Genomic DNA, 22,868 nt, shown 5'->3' on the forward strand with positions numbered 1-22,868 from the left:
AAATCTGTGCACGTGATCACTTGTAGTTAATTTGTTTCTACACGCACGTTCTTATTTGGATAAAATTCTGCCTCTGTGCTACTAACCGACAATAACGAACATTTCTATCAAAAATACATGGTTACACCGGAATCCAGAAAGCATTCGTGATGTGATTTTGTCTGATGAATTTTATTTTCATGAACAATTTTTTTGTATAATGATATGTAATCTGCATCTGTGAAATCTCAACATTAGTAAACTCCATATCACTACCACGTGAACTGAGACCTAGCAATTTAAAAATAAACGTTTACTATCTGTTAATGCATATAATATACAACTTATAAACATACTGTTAATAATGTGTAATGAATTATATATGTTTTCCTATATAGCGGAGGGTGTGAAACAAAAAGGAGAGAACACAAAGCACAAGGAATGGATGAACAATATGGATTTGCAATGGGCGGGGGGGGGGGATTGGGGGTGTTGAGTATCTATAATTTAAATTACAAGCACAGATCCCCAAGCCACGCCATTTTAAGTAACATCTGCTTGTAAAATTTGATCAACAATAGTTTTTTTCCCCCTGACGTGTTCATGCGATGACGTAGTGTTCACCTGCATCCATAGTGCGCAAGGATTGGTGTATGTGTGCGTGTTGGGGTGGGGGTTGAACGGCGTCTCTACGTTTGGCTTATGTTTAGTTCAAAGAATCCACTAATCCACACGATAAAAGGTCTAGAAAATGTTTATCCAACATGTACAATACAGATGTTCTGTATTTTTACGCACAAGAAGGAAAGCTGGTCTTAGCGTTTGGGGTATCATGGCTACGACGCACGACTAAAAACTGTTGTATTTGTAACCAAAACGTTTGCACTGTCTTTGAAGCGAACACGAGGGCTTTGTGTGGTGCACACACGGAAATATTTTCAGTTTGTAACTCGTGCATCCCCATGGGATCCACGCGTCCAGCACGCGTCATGGCGAGGAGACCAGATGGCCTCCTATAACTATCCACCCCCTCCCTCCTTGTGCGCAATGGTCATGCCTGTGTACGCTCCATCCACGAATGTTTTTCTTTGTGTGGTGCATGCACTTTAGTTTTTGAAAAAAAAAAATATTTGGCGTCAGTGGCCCATCTGCATGCCTGTCATCAGTGGATTTGGATTACAGATGATCAGACAAAGGAAGAAGCGTTTCTTGGAGTTTTGCGCGCGCTCATTGGCTGCCTGTTTGCTTGGGAACTTTACGGCGATTTATGATGAACGACGGCTTGTAACAAAGCGACGCGTGTTTATCATTTTCATTCTGAACAAAAAAAACCCACGTTGGTTGGGGAGAAAATGTTTAAGTATGCTGTAGTATATGCAAAACATCCTTTACACAATTGCTGTAAAAATGATCAACAGCGTAGGTGTAATTTTGTGAAACATCACTAAATGTAGTTTTAGGTTTAGTGTAAGATGTAATTCCTTGTTTTGTTTTGGGGTTTTTTTTTTTTCCAGATGTAGTGTGCGCATTTCTATATTTGCGCATCTGCGCGCAATTCTGTTGAAAATGCTGGCGGATAGAGATCTGGCTCATTCGCATTAAACAAAAGAAGAGAAGATTTACTGTTTTATATTTCGTTTTAAATAATAAAAAAAAAATGTCATCAGGATTGCACAAGCGAACACAAGGGAGCGACAGAGGCTCCCCGCTCAATAGCTTGTAACCGATGCGCTCTCCGCACGCGCCCCAATTCCCTGCGGGCACCTTAATTACCGGCCGCACGGGCCACTCGGCGCGGGCACAGAATTGTGAACTCGAGAACTTTTTTTGTGCATGAATTGCGTTCGGTTGGGGGTTTCTTTTGTCCTCAGAAACGCGTTGAGCGTGGGTGCCCCATCTGTGAATGCGCAACTGGAGAGCGAGCTTTTTTGTCCAGGCTTTGGGAATGATAAGGTTGGATGTTTCCTAGTAGGAGAGCATGTGCGATGAGTGAACATCAAGCAGACATGTCGTTTAAACCCCCTCTTTTAAAAAATAATCATTGTGTGGGAACAATACTCTTCTACAACAGCCACGCGTTAATGCATGGGAAGAAAGCGACGCACAATGTTTTAGCTCACGCGTAACGACTCAGAGCAGATTGAACACGTTCTCAGAAAATGTCGTGTTTCCTTTGTCATTTTTGGCATTTTTTGCGTTCTATTTAGTACTATAAACAACTTCAGTAGGCCTACTATAATATATTAATTCATGCATCATTTTACTGAAATAATATGCTTATCAATTAAATGCTTTTCTTAAAAAATATATAATTTTGCATCCTTTAAAATCACAATTATTATTCTGCCATTGATAGTATGAAATAATGGCTTCTGTACACTAAATGCTAGCTATACATTTCCAGAAAACCGTTTGAAATTCAGTAAACACTGTTGCAAGTACAATGCATATGGTTTTCTCAGTATACACTATATATACACAATATATACTGTACACAATATACATCTTGTTTTCTTATTATGAAAAACTAAGGATGGAATGAAGTATGTTGAGAAGAAAAAGAGGACAAAAAGAGGAAAAGAGCACCACACTTTTCCATTTTGAAGTGGACTATATGTAGCTTATACCGTAGCTCAACAATCTCTAGTTGTAATTGCATTTAAAAAATCTTCATAAATGATAAATAAGGAAAGATCTAAAATGAAACACATTTATAATTCAAAAGTTTGCTTTGTTTTATAATCTATAACAAATAAAGTAAACTAAACCGAAGATGTGTCCTATAGGATCACAAGCTGAGGGATACGGAGAGATTAAAGACCAGCTGCAGAGTGTGGAAAATGCATGGTGATGGCATGCAGATAATCACTGACTGTTGTAGCAGTGAACATGTAGCAGTTAATATCTTAGGGTGCTGAGAGAGTATTTTTGTTAGACAAGCAGCTCCATATAAACATCATGTGCAGTGCAATCAGAAAAACAATTAGGATATACTAGGATTGTATTCATTATAATAGATTCCAAAAAATACTAAATACAATTTCATTTCACTCCATGCCTTTTTAAAAATTGATTACTATTATTTACACCACTCCTTCTTGGACTAACACCTTTATATAACTGAATAATTGTGATTACTGCTTCCCTGGATGTATATTGATGTATGTATCAGCTGTATTGTCACCCTTTCCCCCTACATACAAATCTTTCAGTTTTTTTATTTTGTTGCCTCGCAAAAACTCACTCCCATTTTGTCTCTCTATTATCTTCTAGTCTTCCACCAGACGACATGAGAAAAAGCAGAACTGCTCCAGTTGACCAAGCAAGAGATGAGAATACTGTAAGTTTTATTTTTGGAAAATCACTATGCATTGCTTCAACCTTTTTGATTTTATTCTTCATCTTGCATCTATCTGTTTGTTATTGCCTTTTAAATGATAATTGCTTATAATTAGTTGATGTACATAAAACTGGTAGAATGATATATTATTCCCTATTGAATACAAAGACAAGAATATGTGTGATAGATTTTTATATATATATATATATATATATATATATATATATATATATATATATATATATATATATATATATATATAATCATTTTACTGAAAAAACAATATATTTTCAGATACCCTTAAACAGTAAGATGAGGAAGTAGGGGGTAAGGATTTTGGAGCATGGTGAATCCGATGCCATGGGGGAGGGGTGTTGTCTGCTACTCTACAAGTGCGCTGAGATAAAACTGTATGCAGCAAATGTTATACTATAAACTTAGAAATGTATACATTTAAAAATGTTTATTCAGCAAGCTCTATGCATGTTCAAACAATATGGGCATTTCAAATGTCCTTTACTATTTATATTTTTCCTGTTATTCATTTGTTTTTTGCATTCGGAAATGACACGCAGAATTGTAGAATTTGCAGGATTTTTCTGTACTGGGTTTTGGGGAAAAGATTTAGATCAAAGAGTAGGCTTTACACATTAGGGTTCACCATAATAATAATAATAATAATAATAATAATAATAATAATAACAATAAAAAGAAAACATTATTATATAATATAACAGTTGAGTTTCAGCTCAACTATTAAGCCTAGATTAAGATATTTTGTTGTACTTATTCCTCAAATTTGATATTATTCAAACTATACTCACCCCTTTTTTATCTGAAGATAAACACTCTGGTAATATATGGTACATGAGTGTCTGGACAAGATGAAGTGTAAAGAATTAGTTGGTCAGCGTGTTTCAAAGGAACTAAATTAGTGTTTCACTTTTAGAAAAATGGTGGGTTTTCTTGATATTTTTCCAGCAACATTATCTGATACATTTTGTACCTGTGAATACAGTATAAGTCTCAGCCAGTATGAAGACTAAAATATAACTGGGTCATAGGTTTTTAGTTTCTAGTATGCTTTAAAAATACCTAGAGTGAATAAAGAATTGTGAAAGATGATTCTCTTGTCTGGTGACCGAATAAAGCAGGAGCCTGACTAGGATAACCAGCTGCTAACCCCCACCACAAGGGTGGGGGGGGGGGGGGGGGTCTAGACACCTGGTGATGGCAAAAGAGACAGGCTTGGAGAGCATAGGCTTTGTTTTTATTGTTTATGGACTGGAGCAGGAAAGGAGTAGAATCAGTAAACGACAGGTTCCACATTTGAAAATAGCAGGTGACTTTAGTGGCTTTATAAGTATTTGCCTTGAACTCTTTCAGTTTTTGTAGTGCTACAACTTGGAACTGAAATGGACGTAATTAGGATTGTATGGCCAAAGGTTTGTGGACAACTGATCCTCACATATGCACTTGAACATCCCTTCCAGATTTAGTGTCCCTTTATTGTTATAATAACCCCCATCCTTCTGGGAATTCTTCAATTAGATTTTGAAGCATGGCTGTGGGGATTTGTGCTCATTCAGCCACAAGAGTATTAGTGAGGTCAGGCAGTGATGTCAAGCAAGAAGGCCTGGGACACATCGGCTTTCCAGTTCATCCCAAAGGTGTTCAGTGGTTGAGGTCAGGGCTCTTCCAGTTCAGCCATATCTTCATGGGCCTCACTTTGTGTACAGGGGCATTGTCATGCTTGAACAGGTTTGAGCCCCTAGGTCCAGTGATCGGAAATTGTAATGATTTGTCATACAAAGAAATTCTAGACAATTCTGTGCTTCCAACTTTGTGGCAACAGTTTGGGGAAGGCCCACATTAAGGTGTGATGGTGTCCATAAACATTTGGCCATATAGTGTATGTCATGCATCTACACAACATTGACTATAATATTGAAGTGAGGAGCAGGGGAATCAATACAGTTTGCAAAGGTATTTACAAATAAAAACGCAAAAGTTCTGATTGCACAAGTATGCACTCCTCTTGCTTTGAAATCCATAAATTATTTTCAGTGCTAATCAAAAATCACAATCAATTGTATGGCGTTTACCTGTGTGGAATGAAAGTGTCAATTGATCTCAATATCTGTTTCTAAAAGGTCAGAGAGTTTGTTAGATAACATATCTAAACAAACAGAATCATGAAGACCAAGGAGCTGTCAAGTCCAGGATGAAGGTATGGAAAAGTATCGATCAGAATTTCTTTATCCCAAACACTAAACATTCCATAGAGCAGCATTAAACCATATGGCACAACCATGACAAGAGCAGACTAGTCAGAGAAGCAACCAAAAGACTAAGTGTGATGCACAACACTATGCTACCACCAACATTCTTCACTGTGTGTATGAGGCTCACAGGGTGATGAGCTGTGTAGGGCTTCCAAATATAGTAATTACTTCCAAGGCTAAAACATAACATTTTTTCCAGTTTTTAGTAATGAATTGAATGGATATCAAATTCAAAGTTCAGTATATTTTTATAACCAAGTCCTTTCCAAACTTGATACTTTAAATACCTTTCCATAATTTTGTCCTGGACTTATTTTAGTCTTCCTGAAACAGGTATATTGAGGTCATGTTACACTACATATGTGGACTCCATTCAACTAATTATGTCACTTCTGATGGCAACTGGTTGCACCAGACCTAATTTAGAAATTTCACAGCAACAATGGTAAATGTAATCACAACCTTTGTACTTCAGTATTATTGGATATTTTGTGTAGATTCATGACATATAATACCAGTTAAGTCAATTTCAGTTGAAGCTTGTAAAACTATGTGGAGTTTAAACTTGTACTAGGCACTACTAATTTATATCTGGATTATTTCTTGACAGGAAAGTGTTATTTTTGAAGAGATGACACAGATGTACAATTCCCTTTTCTTTCCATCTTCCAATTATGCCAGATAGGTGTGTGTGTGTGTGTGTGTGTGTGTGTGTGTGTGTGTGTGTGTGTGTGTGTGTGTGTGTGCGCGCACTTGGTGTGTAATAGTTTTGTTGATATTCCACTAGACTGGCAGAGCTGAGGCAATCAACAACTACGTTTTTAATTTAAGCAGGTCCATAATTGATATATCCTGTCGGTCAGTCCATCCAAGGAAGATCCAATGGAGTCTCCTGAATCCATATTTGGTAAGGAGTGATATATGAGTTGCTAAATTATACACATAAAAATTGAGAGCATCTAGTCCTGGCACCTATTCCAACCCTCATGTTTAGATGTACTTTGGCTTTGTTTTTCTTCTAGCATCTGCCCTGTATTTGGCTCCATCCATATTCCCCGGAACGCTGACCAGTTTCCCAATCCCTGTTGATGAAAAGCATTCCACAATATGGTGCTACCAAAACCATGCTTCTCTGGAGGTGTTCTTATGTTTCATTTAGTCAACATTCAGTGTTGTAGTATCCCTAATCCCTATTCTTATCAGGTAATAAGCCTGATGAATAAATGTAAGAGCTGCTGGATAGCCAAGTTACTTTTTTGCCATAGCATATCAACTGTGTATAGAATTGCACCATTAACATTAATTAAACATTCAGTATGACTTAGTGAAGGTTTTGGATGGATACTTTTTCACTTATCACTGATGCCTCATGGCTTCCCCCATAATGGCATCTGCTTATTGCCGCCCTCATTTACATCATGGGAAATCCTGGTTGTTGCACTTACATCTGCAAAGAAGACACTATATTTTTTATGTATTAGGAATATGCTGCTGTTTTCAAAAGAACGTTTCCTGCCTACCAACAAATCTTGGTTTTGTTGACAAACTATGACAAACTAGCTGCTAGATTATAGTCCCCTCTGAAACTATTGGAACAGAAAAGCCAATTCAATTATTTGCCATACACCAAAGATATATGTCTTTGAAATCAAAAGACAAATATGAGATGAGAGTTTAGGTTTTCAGCTTTTATTTCCTGGTATTTATGTCTATATATGTTAAACAACATAAAATACAGAATCTTTTGTATAAGAGCACCCAAGTTTTAAGCCAGCAAAAGTAGGAAAAGATAAGTCTTACAGTAAATTAATGTAAATAACACTTAATATTTGGTTGCATATCCCACGCTTGCAATAATTGCATCAAGTCTGCAACTCAGTGACATCACCAAATTGTTAGTTTGTTCTTTGGTGTTGCTTTTCCAGATTTTTACCGCAGCTTCTTTCAGTTGTCATTTCTTTCGGAGGGGTTTCTCCCTTCAGTCTCGTCTTCAGGAGGTGAAATGCTGCTCAACTTGGTCAGTCTAAAACCTTTCATTATTTCCCCCTGATAAAGTCCTTTGGTGAGTTGGCAGCGTGTTTTAGATCATTGTATTGCTGTATTATAAAGTACTCCAGATTAATTTGGAAGCATTTCTCTGTACACTGGCAGACAAAATATTCCTGTAAATTTCTGAATTCATTCTGCTGCTACCATCATGAAATACATCATCAATAACGATTAGGAAGCCTGTTCCAGAAGCAGCCATGCAAGCCCAAGCCATGACACTACCTCCGCCATGATTAACAGATGAGCTTGTATATTTTGGATCATGAGCAGATCTTTTCTTTCTCCACACTTTGGCCTTTCCATCACTTTGGTCGAGGTTAATCTTAGTTCCAGAACTTTTGCGGCTCATCTCTGTATTTCTTTGCGAATTCCAATCTGGCTTTCCGATTCTAACTGATGATGAGTGGTTTGCATCTTGTGGTATGGCCTCTATATTTCTGCTCTCAAAGTTATCTTTGAATGGTGGATTGTGGTAACTTTATCCATGCCCTGTGGAGGTTGTTGGTAATGTCACTGACTGTTGTTTTTGGGTTTTTCATCTCAGCTGTCACACAATGTTTCTGTCATCAACTGTTGTTGTTTTCCTTTGCCCATTCGGTGTCTGTTGCTCAGTACACCTGTGGTCTCTTTCTTTTTCAGTACATTTCAAATTGTTGTGTTGCCTATGGCCAGTGTTTGTGCAGTGCCGCTGATTAATTTCTCCTCTTTTCTTAGCTTCAAAATGGCTTGCTTTTCTCCGAGACAGCTCTCTGATTTTCATGTTGGTTTATCCTTTTTAACAGCAAATGCAGTCTTCACAGTTGAAACTGAAGGCTGGAACCAAGACCTATTTATTGTTTAAACAACCAATCTAGCAGCACACACCTGGTTAACAAGAAACACCTGTCAGTCACATGTTCCAATATTTTTGCTCACATAAAAATTGGGTGGTCTGATACAAAATGCGCTCTGTTCTGACATTTAATACATCTACCAGGAAATAAAAGCTGAAATTGTAAACTCGCATCTCAAATTCTCTGTTGATCTCAAACCCAAATGTCTGCAGCCTACAGGGGGGAAAGCACACAAAAAAGAATTGGCCTTGTTGTTCCAAGAGTTTCGGAGGGAATTGTTGATCATGTATTGCAACTATCGAAGAAGTATAATCTGTGTTTAATTTGCAGCAAAACAATTGTGTTAAAGTACTGGCATCATGAGTGTGGTTGGTGAATGGCCATTGGGTTATTATTCAAGTCTCTTAACCCTTAACAGTTCAGATGTTTGTCGTAATAATGTACTTTTAAAAATTGTGTTGTGTGGTGTTTCCATAATTTTTCTTTATTTTTTTTATGGCATGATAATAGGCCATGTTTGTAGAAATGAAACATGACAGAGCATGCTCTTGTAGGAAAATAATCCACAACATTGTCACAATTTGCCAACAATTACAATTTCTTTTAAAATTTATTCATAAACAGCACCTACTACTTTTAACTGTTTATAGCTTAGTTATATATAATGTAAAAAGTCCACAAGTTACTTCCAATTATCCCATTATAACAGCTACAAAGTCATTTCCTCACGAGTTTCTCTTTTTCTCTCACTTGACGTAAATAATACAAAAAGACTCAGCTTGTTATGTTACTGAGAAATCAGAACGTGCAAAGCCCAATGTCCTGAAGACTTTCCCATTTCACTCATTTATTACTAACCTTAGATTATGCAGCACATCTGATATACAAGCGCCTGTTAATGAGACTATAGGCTATTATAGAAACGAAAACATATGAACACATTAATATAAACGTGCAGTTGACACTATTGTCAGAGCTGTTGTTATGGAAAATTAATCAACACTTTCTGACCAATCACATTCAAGAATTCAACAGCACTGTGGTATAAACAATAATAAACAACATGTTTTAAACAACAACATTTAGATGACTCCGAGCTAGGCCTATAAAGGTGATGTCATGGTTCACAGGCTCTAAGCTGTATTCCCACAGCCATATAAGCTTTGACATATGCATAAATAGAACTATACTGTGCTTTGTAATGAGACAAAAGCATATTTTATTCACCTCAGATGGAAGCATACCACATTAACCATTTGGATTTTCATACTGATATCACCCTTTTGTTGTTTCTTCTCTTATTTTTTATTTTTTATCAATCCCAATAAAATACTTATTGCCAGAACTTCACTTCAGCAGCCACCTACTAGCCTATTTGATTTGGATAAAGGAAGCAAAACAACTCACGCATAATTTCAAATGTTCACTGTATTTATTTTTTGTTGTCTGATTCACAATAACTTTGAAATGCCACATAGATTCATTCATTTTAATCATTTCTGCCTACTTATTAACACACAGTGTTTACAATTTCTTTGCACGGACCAAATATACAAAAGTCAATTGTGCAAACCTCGTGAAATACATTATAACCCTTGGGGTTTACAATTGTGTTGTTTACAACCCGTATGTCTTGACACCCCAGAGAGGATTGCATTAAGTCACTAACATTACCTATTTCTATATCCATGATCTGTGCTTACAGGCGCTTTTATTTAATCGTAGCTCATTCTACAGCCAGTTTTGAAAGCTTATAGCTTATGCATGTCAAAATAAATACAGTTTAATACATTTTAATATATATACAAAGTTAATAGTGAATCGTTATCTAGAGTTCGAGACATGTTCAGTGGTCTACCACGGTCTCCACATGGTTTGAGCGGCGGCTTGTGGCGCAGCCTGAGCTCTACCGGAAGCTGGTCCAGGGATGGCGCTCGCGAGGTTTTCACTAGGAAGGACGTTGTTGGATTTCGGGCTCAGGAGACGCTCGTGCTGGATCGCGCTGGAGTTGCGTGAGCTGCACGTGCGGCAGGCTGGCGAGCTGGAGAATTTCGACTGCTGGATGAAGTCGTGCAAGCGCGCGCAGGATTCACTGTCGAGGCTCGTGCGCGGGAGGAGCGCGGAGACCCGCTGCAGGCACGCTTCATAGCCCTCTCTGTAACTGTCTGCTTGGGCTGGAGTGAAAAAAGGGGAAAATAACATTAGATATGCTATATTTGTCAAATGATAAAAGTAGGCTTTTTTAATCTTGTAAAGTATTGTAAACAAACGCACGCGCGAAATTACCTTTAACTGGTGAAGAGGAGAGTTCTCTAAGAAACCTAACGGTCATTTCCAAGATATCGGCTTTCTCCAGCTTTGAGTAGCGAGAAGTCTAAAAATGTAGGGAAAATTCATAACATTAGGGTACCATTCTCATAAGTAAATGAACCTTAACATTGTTATATGTCATGAATTTCCAACTTTACATAGGCCTACTTACATCTTTGCCAACCAGAGGGACTATCAGCTCCTTTAACTTGTTAAGGCTCTCATTGATGCGCGCGCGCCTTCTTTTCTCCATTAGAGGTTTGAGAGTCTGCAAGAAAAGAGGGGGAAAAAAGCATTAAATACATGACTTTTTTTTAAACAAAACACAAAGAGACTTTTGTGGTAATGTTGAAAAAAAAAAGAAAATAGTATTCACCTTTCTCAGTTCGTTTGCCTCTTTCCTTTGAGCCACAGTCATTCTGGAGCTGAACGAGTACGTGGAGTCAATAAGGATGTTGGGAGTCATGTTTCTGTAAGCCTTTGGTTTGTAGATGTGGGCTCGTAGAAAGTCGACGGTGGTTTGTGGTCGCTGAGACAGGAGTCCTGTCTTATATAGCGGCCTCGGGCGTCGGGGGGAGTGTCACAAATCTATTGTGGCACGAGGTTGAGGAGGAGGGTGACACTGGAGACCCCGCGCGCTTTTCCCCAGCCATCTGCTTACTGGAGGATTGAGTTTTAATCTGAACTGGTGGCACGCGCCGGACTGTTCCAACCGTGTGAGTGTATGACCCTAGCTTTTTTTTTTTTTTTTGGTGCCTACTTCTATGAGTATTGTTAGCATTTTAAACCTTAGTGTGATCACTTGTTGATTTGAAATAAATCAGAATAAAACACCAGTTTGAAAGACTGACCCCTTAAAAAGTCACATGAAATCATATGATGTGAAATTTATAAGTGGTTTTGAGACACTTAATTTATGTTACATGTTTATGACTTATTCACATATAGTGCATGTGTTTTTTTATGTTAATTTTTAACAAGGCCACTTGGTTTTTTTAATTTATTTATTTTACATTTTGTCATTTATTTTCACAAATAGGGCACGTGATTTCATTTCTCAGAAGCACTTTTGGATCTGTGTTCAGATTGTAATTTTGTTAATATTGTAACATGAATCATTCTTTTTCCTCATGTCACTGCTGACATGAAGATCACATGATGAAGCGTGTTTACTTGTGCAAGTTCAGGGCATAACATGATGAAATTCACATGCAATCACATCTGGACAAATCTATGTGAAATGTGTATTTTTTTCTCTTTAATGGGCATGTAGGCTTTTCATTTGTTTAAGTTGCTCAATATTAACTTCTCGTACTTTTTTAATTAAATATTGAATCTTTTTTTAATGTTTTGAAAAAAAGCACAATAAATTTGGTACTATTTAAAAAAGAAGCTCGACATAAGCCAGTATCCTGGACTAGACAAGTCTTTACTTTAAAGCTGTGTATTAATAAACGTGTTCTTGTTTTTCATTTAAATCAATAACGTTGTGCTGCTTTTAAGCACATTTGCTTTTGTGGTGTTTCTATTAATTTACTTTGTTATAGGTTTAACTGTGACCTGACTGCAGATGGCTCTGGGACAGGGGTCATGTGTCTCGATCTCCAAACATTCAGCTACCCAAGCCACGCCATATACTGTATACAAATTTGGCGTTTGTATAAACTTTACAACAGTTCTGATTGGCTGAAATTGTTTGTGTAGTGACCTTCAGCTACCTACAAACTAGGTGACTTCATCGTGGCTGGGGGGAGGGGAGAGTGGTCTGCAGACAACAAAGTCTAATATGCTTGCATACTGAATGCTTTGTCAGAATAACTATATTGCAGTGTATGTTGTTTTTTGTTTATTTGTTTGTTTGTTGGTGTTTTTTTTTGTTTTCCAGCAAGAACGCACAGGCAAGCATTGTTCCAAATATCGTCTAATAATGTGTGAAGAATGCCTATGTTTATTGTGAGTGCATAGAAATCAAATAATAATTCCGTGAAACTAAGCACGAGAATTTTTTCTGAATAAAGAGCGAAACCGTTAATCGTTAGAAACGTTCATAGATACTGTTCTCACGCGCTTGGCACGAGCCATTGATGCGCGCCAGATGGACATCTGCTACCGCAACCAATGCGCGCACTCTGCCACCAACCAACCCCCAACAACTCTGTCCCACTTGTAACCTATTCAGTGCACATATACAGCAAGTTTGTGACATTGACATTGGTGATTTTAAAGCAACATCAAACGTATCAAATTATTCTTAGAAGTAATAATGCAAAGTTTTATTGCTGAATGATGTCTCAAGCGCGTCTCGTGCTTAACGGTGGAACAGTCAAACTCTCGAGCTTCTTGTTATCTGACTCCTGAGGGGAAAACACCCAAAGGATGATTTCGGTTTGACGCTGTCTTTGTGCATATTTATGGCGTGGGTATCCCATCTGTGCACGCTTCAATCTGTGTTAGCGGATAGACCTGAACCTTCCCTGATAGTGTACCAATTCCAGGGGCACATAAGGAACTCATGCAGTTTCACACCACTACCATATAATATACTATTTTTAGTGATATTCTGGTGAATTGGTCAATCTGTGAACAACAAATAAAAAAATGCAGCTTTACACTTGGTTGATTGGTCTATAAATGATTCATTTTAACTGTGCCCTAAGCTAAACAGAAATCATAGTTCTAGCTACAAACTTCCTAATAACTGTATGTTTTTCATCATATAATAGAACCCAGTGTCTTTGCCTAGTCTTAAATTATGCCTAAATTAGAATATGAACTACGAGTCTACTGCAAATGCTGAAGACCGTTTTTTGTTACACTGATATCATTACAAAGATTAACATTATTGGTTGCCATATTGTGTACGACAGTTAATGAGCTAAAACATATTATAATATTTCTAGCAGGAACAGGTTGCTACAACAAGCAGCAAGCTAAATTCTTCACATTGGCTCAAACCTAATGGTGGGGAAACATCGAGACACCAGCAATGCTGACTTATTAAATGGCAGTTCAAAATAAACCAATAAAAAAACTTTAATAAACTTTAATTTTGTATACTACACATGATTAATAGCATAATGTGTAACCTAAGTCGACCAATAGTCACCGATATTAACCCTAAATAGTAAAATGACATTGTATCAGACATTGCTGATTCTGTAAATATTTTCTTTAATTTTTTAAGCTTAGTCATTGGCACATTACGTGTCAAGCTTTTATATCACTATTTACAGTTATTTTTGTACTTAAATACTATACACAGTTCAAGCAGAATATTTCATATTAGGCCCAGAGACCAAGTTCAAAGCAGGAATTCTTCCTGCATGGGCCAACAGGCATGAAACCAGTCCATTGCAGGGCATCACACACGCTTATGCACTCATTTCTACCTAAAGGGACAATTTAGAATAGCCAATCCACCTAGTGACATGTTTTAGGTGGGAAGAAACCAGAGTATCAGAAAGAAACTTACATGGATAAGCAAGGAGCATACAAAACTCTGTACCAACATTAACCAGAGCTCACGATACAACCACAGACCATGGAGCTGTAGGACACCAACAATAACAATATCTAATCAATACCTCTGGTCAATTTTTTGGAATATACTGAAACAAATATTATTAACATTAAATGATTATAAGTTCTCATGGCTATACAGATAATTTGTCTGGCATACAGTAGAGTAGAATGTTATTTTATGAATGTTTTACAATAGAAATAGTCTCAAAGCTTACAGACATCAGTGGCACCAGTGCACTAACAAGAGTAATGGTGGCAAGGAAAATTTCCATGGGAGTTAAGATGGAGAAACCCTTGAGAGAAACCAATAGACCTTCTAAGCATTGGAGGCCAATACTTATTTGGTCAGGAATCATGAATTACTTTTTATATTCCATAATCTGAAATTTCTAGTTTATGGCATATCCATCAATTGCTAGTATAAGCAGATGCCAGCAGCTCTATATTCTATCATCAACAAACTCAAATTAATGCAAGTAAATAGGGTGGAGTACTGATCTAATTTCACCAAAACTCTCTATGTCCAAGGCTACATAGTCTAGAACATTGGTTCTGAAAGTTGGGTCCAGGGAGACCCAGTGGTCCATGAAAACCTGATCTATTTTTCAAACATCAGCTGTCCAGTTTTGGTGAGCTTGTGCCCACTGTTGCCTCTGATTTATATTATTGGCCAACAGGAGTGGAACTCCAGGAGAGGAACTCTCAGGAGATCAGCAGTTTCTGAAATACTCAAACCAGTCCATCTGGCACCAATAGTGGTCAAAGTCACTGTGTTTTTGATTTCATGAAGCTCTTGACCTGTATCTGCATGATTTTATGCATTGCGCTGCTGCCACATGTTTGGCTGATTCGATAACTGCATGTGAATGGGTGCAACAGTTCAAAATAACATAAACATTGCTTGCATTAGCTTATTTGATTAATACACTCACTTAGACCTATTAGACCTTATATTACAGCTTAAGGGGCCCCTGGTTCCAAAAAGTTTAAGAAAGTATGTGGACACCTGATTATCACAACCAGATGTGCTTGCTGAACTTCCAATTCCAAAACCATGGGGATTAATTTAGTCCCCCCCTTTGTTGCTATAACTGTCTCCATTCTTCTGGGAAGGGTAGATTCCACTAGATTCTGGAGTGGCTGTGGGGTTTTGTGCCCATTCAGCAAAAAGAGCTTTAGTTAAGTCTGGCACTGATGTTGGTCAAGAAGGCCTGGCATGCAGTAGTTCTTCCAGCTCATCTCAAAGGTGTTCAGTGGGCCTGACTTCAGAGCTCTGTGCGGGTCACTTGAGTTCTTCCACTCCAACCTTGGAAATCCATGTCTTTATGGACCTCATAGGGACATTGTCATGTTGGAACATGAGAACCTTTTTGAAAACCTTATGTCCAGTGAAGGGAAAATCATAACGCCACAGCATAAGACGACATTCTAGACAGTGTGCTGCCAACATTGTGGCAAGAGTTTGGGGAAGGCCCACCTATGAGTTTGATGGTCAGGTGTCTATATACATTTTGGCCTTATAGTGTATTTTAAGAGCTATATATAAGTTTACAACTTAACAAGGAAGATGGGGTGCAAACTTTGCAGTTCTTGTAAAAACCTTAGCTACACACTTTTGAGTTCACTGGAGTTGGTTGATGGATGTTCCGCCAATTCTTCTAAAGTGAGTTTCAAATGTCAAGCTAATTCATTCATACCTACTAATAAACACATATTTATACTATATTGAAAGCACTAGGTATATATGGATGAATTATGCACACATGCACAGCTCATTTTACAAATGTATCCTGTTTTGGAAGGTCAGATAGGGCTATGATTGAAATAAACCTGTTATCATTCAATGCCTGGTATCATACAATTATTTATTAAGTAAACAACATCCGGCTAAACTCATGTGATTGCTGAAGCTCAACATTTGGCATTTATGTAACTAGACAAATTTACAAGAAGAAAAGCATTGTTACTATGTTCTATTTTGATATTAATGTACTTTATAACAAACATCAGTGGGCCCAGACTCACCAAAACTGGACAGTTGAAGATAATTTTGCATTTAATGTGTTCTGAGATGCATTTCTGTTTAGCACAGTTGTAAAATGGTTATTTGAGTTACCATAGCCTTCCTGTCATGTCCCAGTAAAGTGTATATAAAGTCAGTGTATATAAAGTACTTTCTCATGTTTCTCATGCACTTTTCTCATGGATCAAAGGTTAAGGCTCTGGGTTACTGATCTGAAGGTCATGGGTTCAAGGTCCAGCACCGCCAAGCTACCACTGTTGGGCCCTTGAGCAAGGTCCTTAACCCTCTCTGCTCCAGGGTTACAGTATCATGGCTGACCCTGTGCTCTGAGCACCAACTTCCTAACAAGCTGGGATATGTGAAGAAAAGAATTTCACTGTGTTGTAATGTATATATGACAAATAAAGGCTTCTTCTTCTTCATGTGAGGGACTCTAGAAAGGATCATTCAACCATTAATGTTTTTTTTTTTAAAGAATGGCATTTAAGAGAGATTTGACATGATTTTTAAAATTTTTTTTAGTTCTCTCTTTTGTTCATTTCTTATAGGAACTGTACTTACATACTAAGAATAACAAAAGAACTTAATCTATCTTCTTCTAAATTTATGCCATTACATTATAGCTGTCTTAAATAAGTGTCTCAATTTTTACTATTACCTTGTCCAAATATAATAGCATTTGCTTTTTCTGATGACTTAATTCAAAACATGTGTGTTGTACACAGATTAAAAATGTGTCCTCATTTGACAGTGAGACATGTTTTGGGATGCTGTACATCAAACTTCTAGTGTCCAATAATTAACAATCCAAATCTGTGCTTGAGCTTCCCAAGCCTAAACTAACGCTACATTGTGAACATCTGTCATTGTGCAAAGATGTGCTGTGTTTAGAATTGATATGTGCTATGTGGATAGTAGTGTGGCTTCCATGTATCGCAACTGTTGAAGCACCAATCTTGAGAGGGGGATGTTCATGTGGAGCTTTTTGCAGTAGACTTTCATGTTAGTTTTCTTTTATTACTTTAACGTTCAGTGAGGTTACAGTAGGTTGTGTTAATATACATATATTTGATAAAACATGCCTGATTACTTCATCTGTATTGTTACTCTAAGCTTCCATTTAGTTTATTTGTTAGAGAACTCAACCCAAGCCAACAAGTGATCAAGCATTAAAGAGCATCCAACAACCAGACATTTGTCCGTCATACAAGCTTCCTTATGTGTTCATAATGGCATCAAGACACACAATTTTCCTTTAATTACACAAAAAAACCCAAGCCAAACATCAAGCCAAGTATATTGAACATCTGCTGATGTGTAACTTTACGCACAAACATTTGTTTTCCCCCTGAGCATTTTGTGACGTTGAGCAGCATCGCCATTTTTTCCACCAATAGAATTGCAGGATTCACTCCCACATCAGGCTTCACTCTTTTGAGAAACGATGCGCCTGCGTCTAGAGTCGACCCCTGAGGGATGCGTGGAAAGTTACTTGGCATCTTTATCTGGTTATCTATATATTGCACACATTTGGTAATTTTTCATAACCTAGCTGTTCTACCCATTCTGATGTGCGCATGCTAGAAAAGAAAGCGCGCTTTTTGAAAGCTGTTGCTCCCCGAGAGCCCGAGGGTGCTTTTTTTTTGGGTCATATTCAAAGCACGAGGACGGCACGAGCCACACAGACAAAAGAGCAGATGGCTCTGCAATTATAATGAATTATAGAGACAAGTAGGCAGCTAACTCGTGCGTTTTCCATTTCCATCTAATGACGGGTGGAAATGCGGTCTAGATGGCTGCATGTTAAAAATAAAAACACGATGTCCAACTACAACATGTTAGATCAGTCTCTAGACATAAAAACGAGTAAATAGGTTTTGTGATATATTTTGCACAAGGGGAGAAAATCAATGCATCATGCAAGTCGTTATTTAGTGTAATCTACACGTGGCCACGTATCAGTTAATAAATTCGTATTATATAAATATGCAGAGTGAATTGTTCAGTTGCATTAAAGTCTCTAAGGTTAGACAGGAGTTCGATGGTTCACGTGGTTCAGGAAAGGGCGGAGATCTGCCCCGCCCACAGAGCGCGTGCCCTCGTCTCATTTGCGCTCGAGCTCCGCGACAGAAAGCGCGCTAGATACAAGCGCACGCGCCAGATCTGCACACCTCCAATACTGCTCATGCAGAATGGGAAAAGAAAAAGGAGCGAATGCCTGGTGAGTGCCAACTCATTTGGGTTTGTTTTTGTTTGTTTGTTTGTTTGTTTGTTTTTCTTAATTTTCTTTGGTAGAAAATAAATAACGTTGCATATTTCCATTCCTGTATTTTATAATTATAAATTGTAGTAATGTAAACAAATTTTTGGAAATTGCATTGCTAAGTTTATGTTAGTTTATTGGCCTATTACAGTCATGCAAAAGTGACGTAGGTTTGAAGCGTGCCTCTGATATGCGAAATCAAATATGATATGCAAGGTCTGCCATAATGAAGGAAAAGATTGTTAGCTTAAATCCATCATCTACTCATGATGCATTCGTTAAGCGTTCTTTGGCTTAGTTTTCTAGAGGAATCTTTAAATGGTTCTGTTTAAACAAAAAACATAACCCAAACCTTTTCCCTATCAGAAAAAAAAAACTTTAACTAACCAAAGAGCCCTTAAGGAACCCTTTTTTTCAGATTTGGTAATAAAAAGGATCATTATTATCTCTGAATCTCAGAAATAACAGCTAAATCTGTTGTTTAATTGTTTTACTAATCTACCTGATAATGAATTTGTTTTATGAAATTAACAGCAATGTGAGAAAGCGCAACCACAAGTGCTCCCATCTTGAAACTGTGGTGAGTCCTAAAGTTCTACAAGAATGATGAACAAGAACAAGAAAAAAAAAATCTTAGTAATGTGTGTGTCCTTTTTTCAAGATATCTGTATTATAGTGTTAATGTAGTACCATGTAATACAATGATTCAGTTTTATTCTATTCAAGGTTAACAGCATGCTATAAAAAGGCAATAATATTAGAGGTTTGTTTAGGGAGGGGGTTTTCAAACTTTTTACAGATACTTTTAGCTTAAATCAAATTCTATGGACTCCATCAGGACAGATTTATTTTGAACACCAATCAAACTATTCAAATAATTGGCTCATTGTTTAAATGTGTATGATAATATTGTAACTAATTATTGGTGTAAAAAAAAAAAACATTTTATTTCTGAGCTTTCCATTCACAGAGCACATTAGGAAGTTGATATTGTTTATAGACCTACATGTTTTGACTTGTTAAGGTTTGGATTAAATCCATTAAAATGATCCATCAAATAGACTACTAATTATAAGAACTTAATAATAACTGTTATAGCTCAGATAAAGGTGGGTTGTGATTTCCACATCTGTATCAAAAATGTTTTAAAATCTTTTTTAAAAAATAAATAAATTGTTTTTGCCTTTGTTTCACCGATCCCCCGACCCCATTTTGAGAACCACTGGTGTAAGATATGGGCATTTAAACCTATACAATAAACTACTATTCAAATATTCACTTTAATTGACCTATGCAGATTCACATTCTTTTTAGATACCTTCATCCTGAGTTCTACACCATCTAGCCTACATGCACAAAACAGGTGAGTGTCTTCATACAGAATGGGTTTATTAAACACTTCTGAATTTGCTGAAGCTGTGCTTCAGTCTTCTAAACATGTTGTGGTTTGACTTCAGCCTACATTAACTGATTGGAGAGAAATTTATGTTAATTACGTGCAATTAAATGTAGAATTTGGGTGGCATGGTGGGGCAATGGATAGCATTGCTGCCTTACTACTCCAGGTTCCTGGGTTTGATCCTCAGCTCAGGTTACTGCTTACGTGGAGTTTTGTATGTTCTCCCTGTTGTTTGCGTGAGTTTCCTTTGGGTACTCCAGTTTCCTCCCACTTTCTAAAAACATGCAAGTGGGTTGACTGTCTAACTCCCGAAGTGTAAATGAGTGTGTGAATGTGTGTACAAGAGATTCGCTGCAATGGACTGGCGTCCCATCTGGGTGAATTCTCCTGCTTTGTGTCCAATTTACTTGGATTGGCTCCAGGATCCACTGCAACCCTCACCAGGATAAACCAGTTACTGAAGATGAATAAATGAATGATTTTCAATTACATAACTTTAATACATTAACCATATTAGTAGTTATCATTTTATACTTATTACATTTTAAATCCATTTTTTAAATTGATATTCACAGAATGGTATCTGCTGATGTGTGTGTGTGTGTGTGTGTGTGTGTGTGTGTGTGTGTGTGTGTGTGTGAGAGAGAGAGAGAGAGAGAGAGAGAGAGAGAGAGAGAGAGAGAGAGAGAATGAAATAAAAAAATTTCTGTGCTCTCTGGGTTTTGTGTCTTCTTTGAACACCAACACACACAGCCAAAGAATAAAATAATTTTCTCCTGGTGTCTGTGTTATTTAACATTTTACACAAATCATCAATATTTGCAGCCTAATGAAACGATAATGCTTTTGGCATTTGTGTGCGAGTGCTTTTCGAGAAAAGGGAAAATTAAATGATTACATGTATAAAATGCATTGATTACAAATGCACAAAACGATAACGTGTGGCATACAACTTACAAAGGAGTGCAATGTTAAAAAAAGGAAATGGTGAGAATAAGATAAATTTGCAAACTGATAAGCCATAATATAGAGAGAAATGTCCATGGTAAACAATGCAAATAAAAATGCACATGCATGGTTTCATGTGTCAAATGTGAAGGACTGATTATATGATGAATGATCAGATTTAGAAATGAATGCAAAAATGAGCTTTATGAAACGCAAAGCAATGTTTCATGTACAAAAGAGGTTGCACTGCTTTAAGCAAAATATTTCTCATGACCAAGTCACGTGTTTATCGGGTTATAAGACATCTGTTAGAAGGCTGTCCAGCAAAAATAAAGCACATCTGTAAGGAATGTGAAGTTTAATAAAAATATGCATTATATATATATATATATATATATATATATATATATATATATATATATATATATTTTTTTCATGATTATTTTATATATTTATATTTGTATATAAATTATGCAGACTGTTTTCAATGTTATTCTGTGAAAAGCACAAATCCAAAAATTTGCATATACTAGGCTACTTACATAATAGCCTAATTATATATAATATTATCAAATGCAATTGTAGGACGTTGCAGTTTCCCGTCTCGCGCCCCAACATGGCTTCCGTGGGTAATGTTTAATGCTCTCACTCTCACGCTATAAGATCAGTCCTGTTTTGTTCTGCACCAGATGGCACTTTTCCGTTGGCGCTTTCTGACTCCTGACACTGATAATTGGAGGGAAATTTGAATAACTGTCACGCGTCTGACGCGTGCGACTTATAATTCCTGCATTTCCCACGCCACGGCTGAACAACTCTCAGCAGGCTATGGAGCTTCTCCAGGGTAGCATACACAAAGAACCCATACTAAACGATATTAAATGTTAGAACCATGTTTTTTTTAGTATTCGTAGGCCAATCCTACTAAACAGATATGCTACTATTATTTATAGGCCTATTTTGGGATAAATATATATTTTGACACAAATGCTACTTATTTTAAAGCAGTTTTGAATTATTTCTATTTACTAGTAGTTACATGCTGTCTACAGCATGCTATATGATGTATGTTTATATGTTTTGGTTATTCGGGACTAAACAAGTTTTATGATATCAGCTACTTTACAACGTTTTATGATTAAAATTTATCAAAATTGCATTTATTATTAAACTGGGACATGGTATTGCCAATAGCCTCCTTTGATGTTTGTTTATGTTTTTGTTTATGTTTTTGAAGCTCAAAATAGCGTGAAATCCGAAATAGTCAGGCAATCACTGCATGAACATAAGGAGAAGTCCATACTCAGTCTGAATAGTTGAGACAACATTCCCTGTGGTCTGTGGGGACCTGTTGCGCGCGAACCCCCTGAGGAATAAGCCGCCATGAGAGTGGCGCGTGCGGCTCAATATCTGTTAAGCGCTTGAGGAGGAGGAGGGAGGAGGGAGAAGGGAGGAGGGGTGACAGCTTGATTGGGGATGGGGGTTCATATGAGTGTGTGGCACGCGCCGGGCACGAGCTTGAACCCCCCCTCCCGTGGGACGTTGACTGCCTAAAAGCAGCTCGAGCAGAACAATTAAGCTCTGGAATATGAATGAGATTTTGGGATGTGAACTAAAAAAAAAAAAAGAAAATAAAATAAAAATAAAAATTGAATGCCTGTTTTTTCGTGGGTATGTAAAAACCATGAACACATTTTAAAGGATATGCAATGTAGTCAAGACATGTATTTAATTTGCACGTGTTACAGTTTACAATGTAACATGTTACAATTTAATAGGCTAGGATAATGTTACGGATCAGTTATGTGCAATAAGGCCTATCTACCAATGCAGTTAGTTTTACTCGGTTGTATTTTAATGCATTTTGCACTCTAGTGTCTTTAACAGTTTAAAATAAAATGCAAATACAATACAATT

General features: G+C 37.2%; 1 protein-coding gene and 1 long non-coding RNA gene across 2 annotated transcripts; one reads left to right on the forward strand and one right to left on the reverse strand.

Moving 5' to 3' along the window:
• Window positions 1-9,922: 9,922 nt before the first annotated feature.
• LOC108265059 (transcription factor HES-2) lies at window positions 9,923-11,481 on the reverse strand. The gene is made up of 4 exons (XM_017467150.3): window positions 11,173-11,481; window positions 10,969-11,064; window positions 10,773-10,860; window positions 9,923-10,660 (listed from the first exon to the last, which is right to left on the reverse strand). Exons 1-4 carry the CDS (start codon window positions 11,260-11,262, stop codon window positions 10,341-10,343), a joined length of 594 nt encoding a protein of 197 aa, XP_017322639.1. The 5' UTR covers window positions 11,263-11,481; the 3' UTR covers window positions 9,923-10,340.
• A 6,985-nt stretch (window positions 11,482-18,466) lies between these two features.
• LOC108265064 (uncharacterized) lies at window positions 18,467-22,370 on the forward strand. Its single transcript, XR_008396427.1, has 4 exons — window positions 18,467-18,562; window positions 19,139-19,184; window positions 19,919-19,967; window positions 22,189-22,370. It is a non-coding gene; the product is annotated as an uncharacterized LOC108265064 (long non-coding RNA).
• The last annotated feature ends 498 nt before the right edge of the window (window positions 22,371-22,868 follow it).

The sequence above is a fragment of the Ictalurus punctatus genome, chromosome 5 (genome assembly GCF_001660625.3).
Source record: "Ictalurus punctatus breed USDA103 chromosome 5, Coco_2.0, whole genome shotgun sequence".
Lineage (NCBI taxonomy): Eukaryota > Metazoa > Chordata > Actinopteri > Siluriformes > Ictaluridae > Ictalurus > Ictalurus punctatus.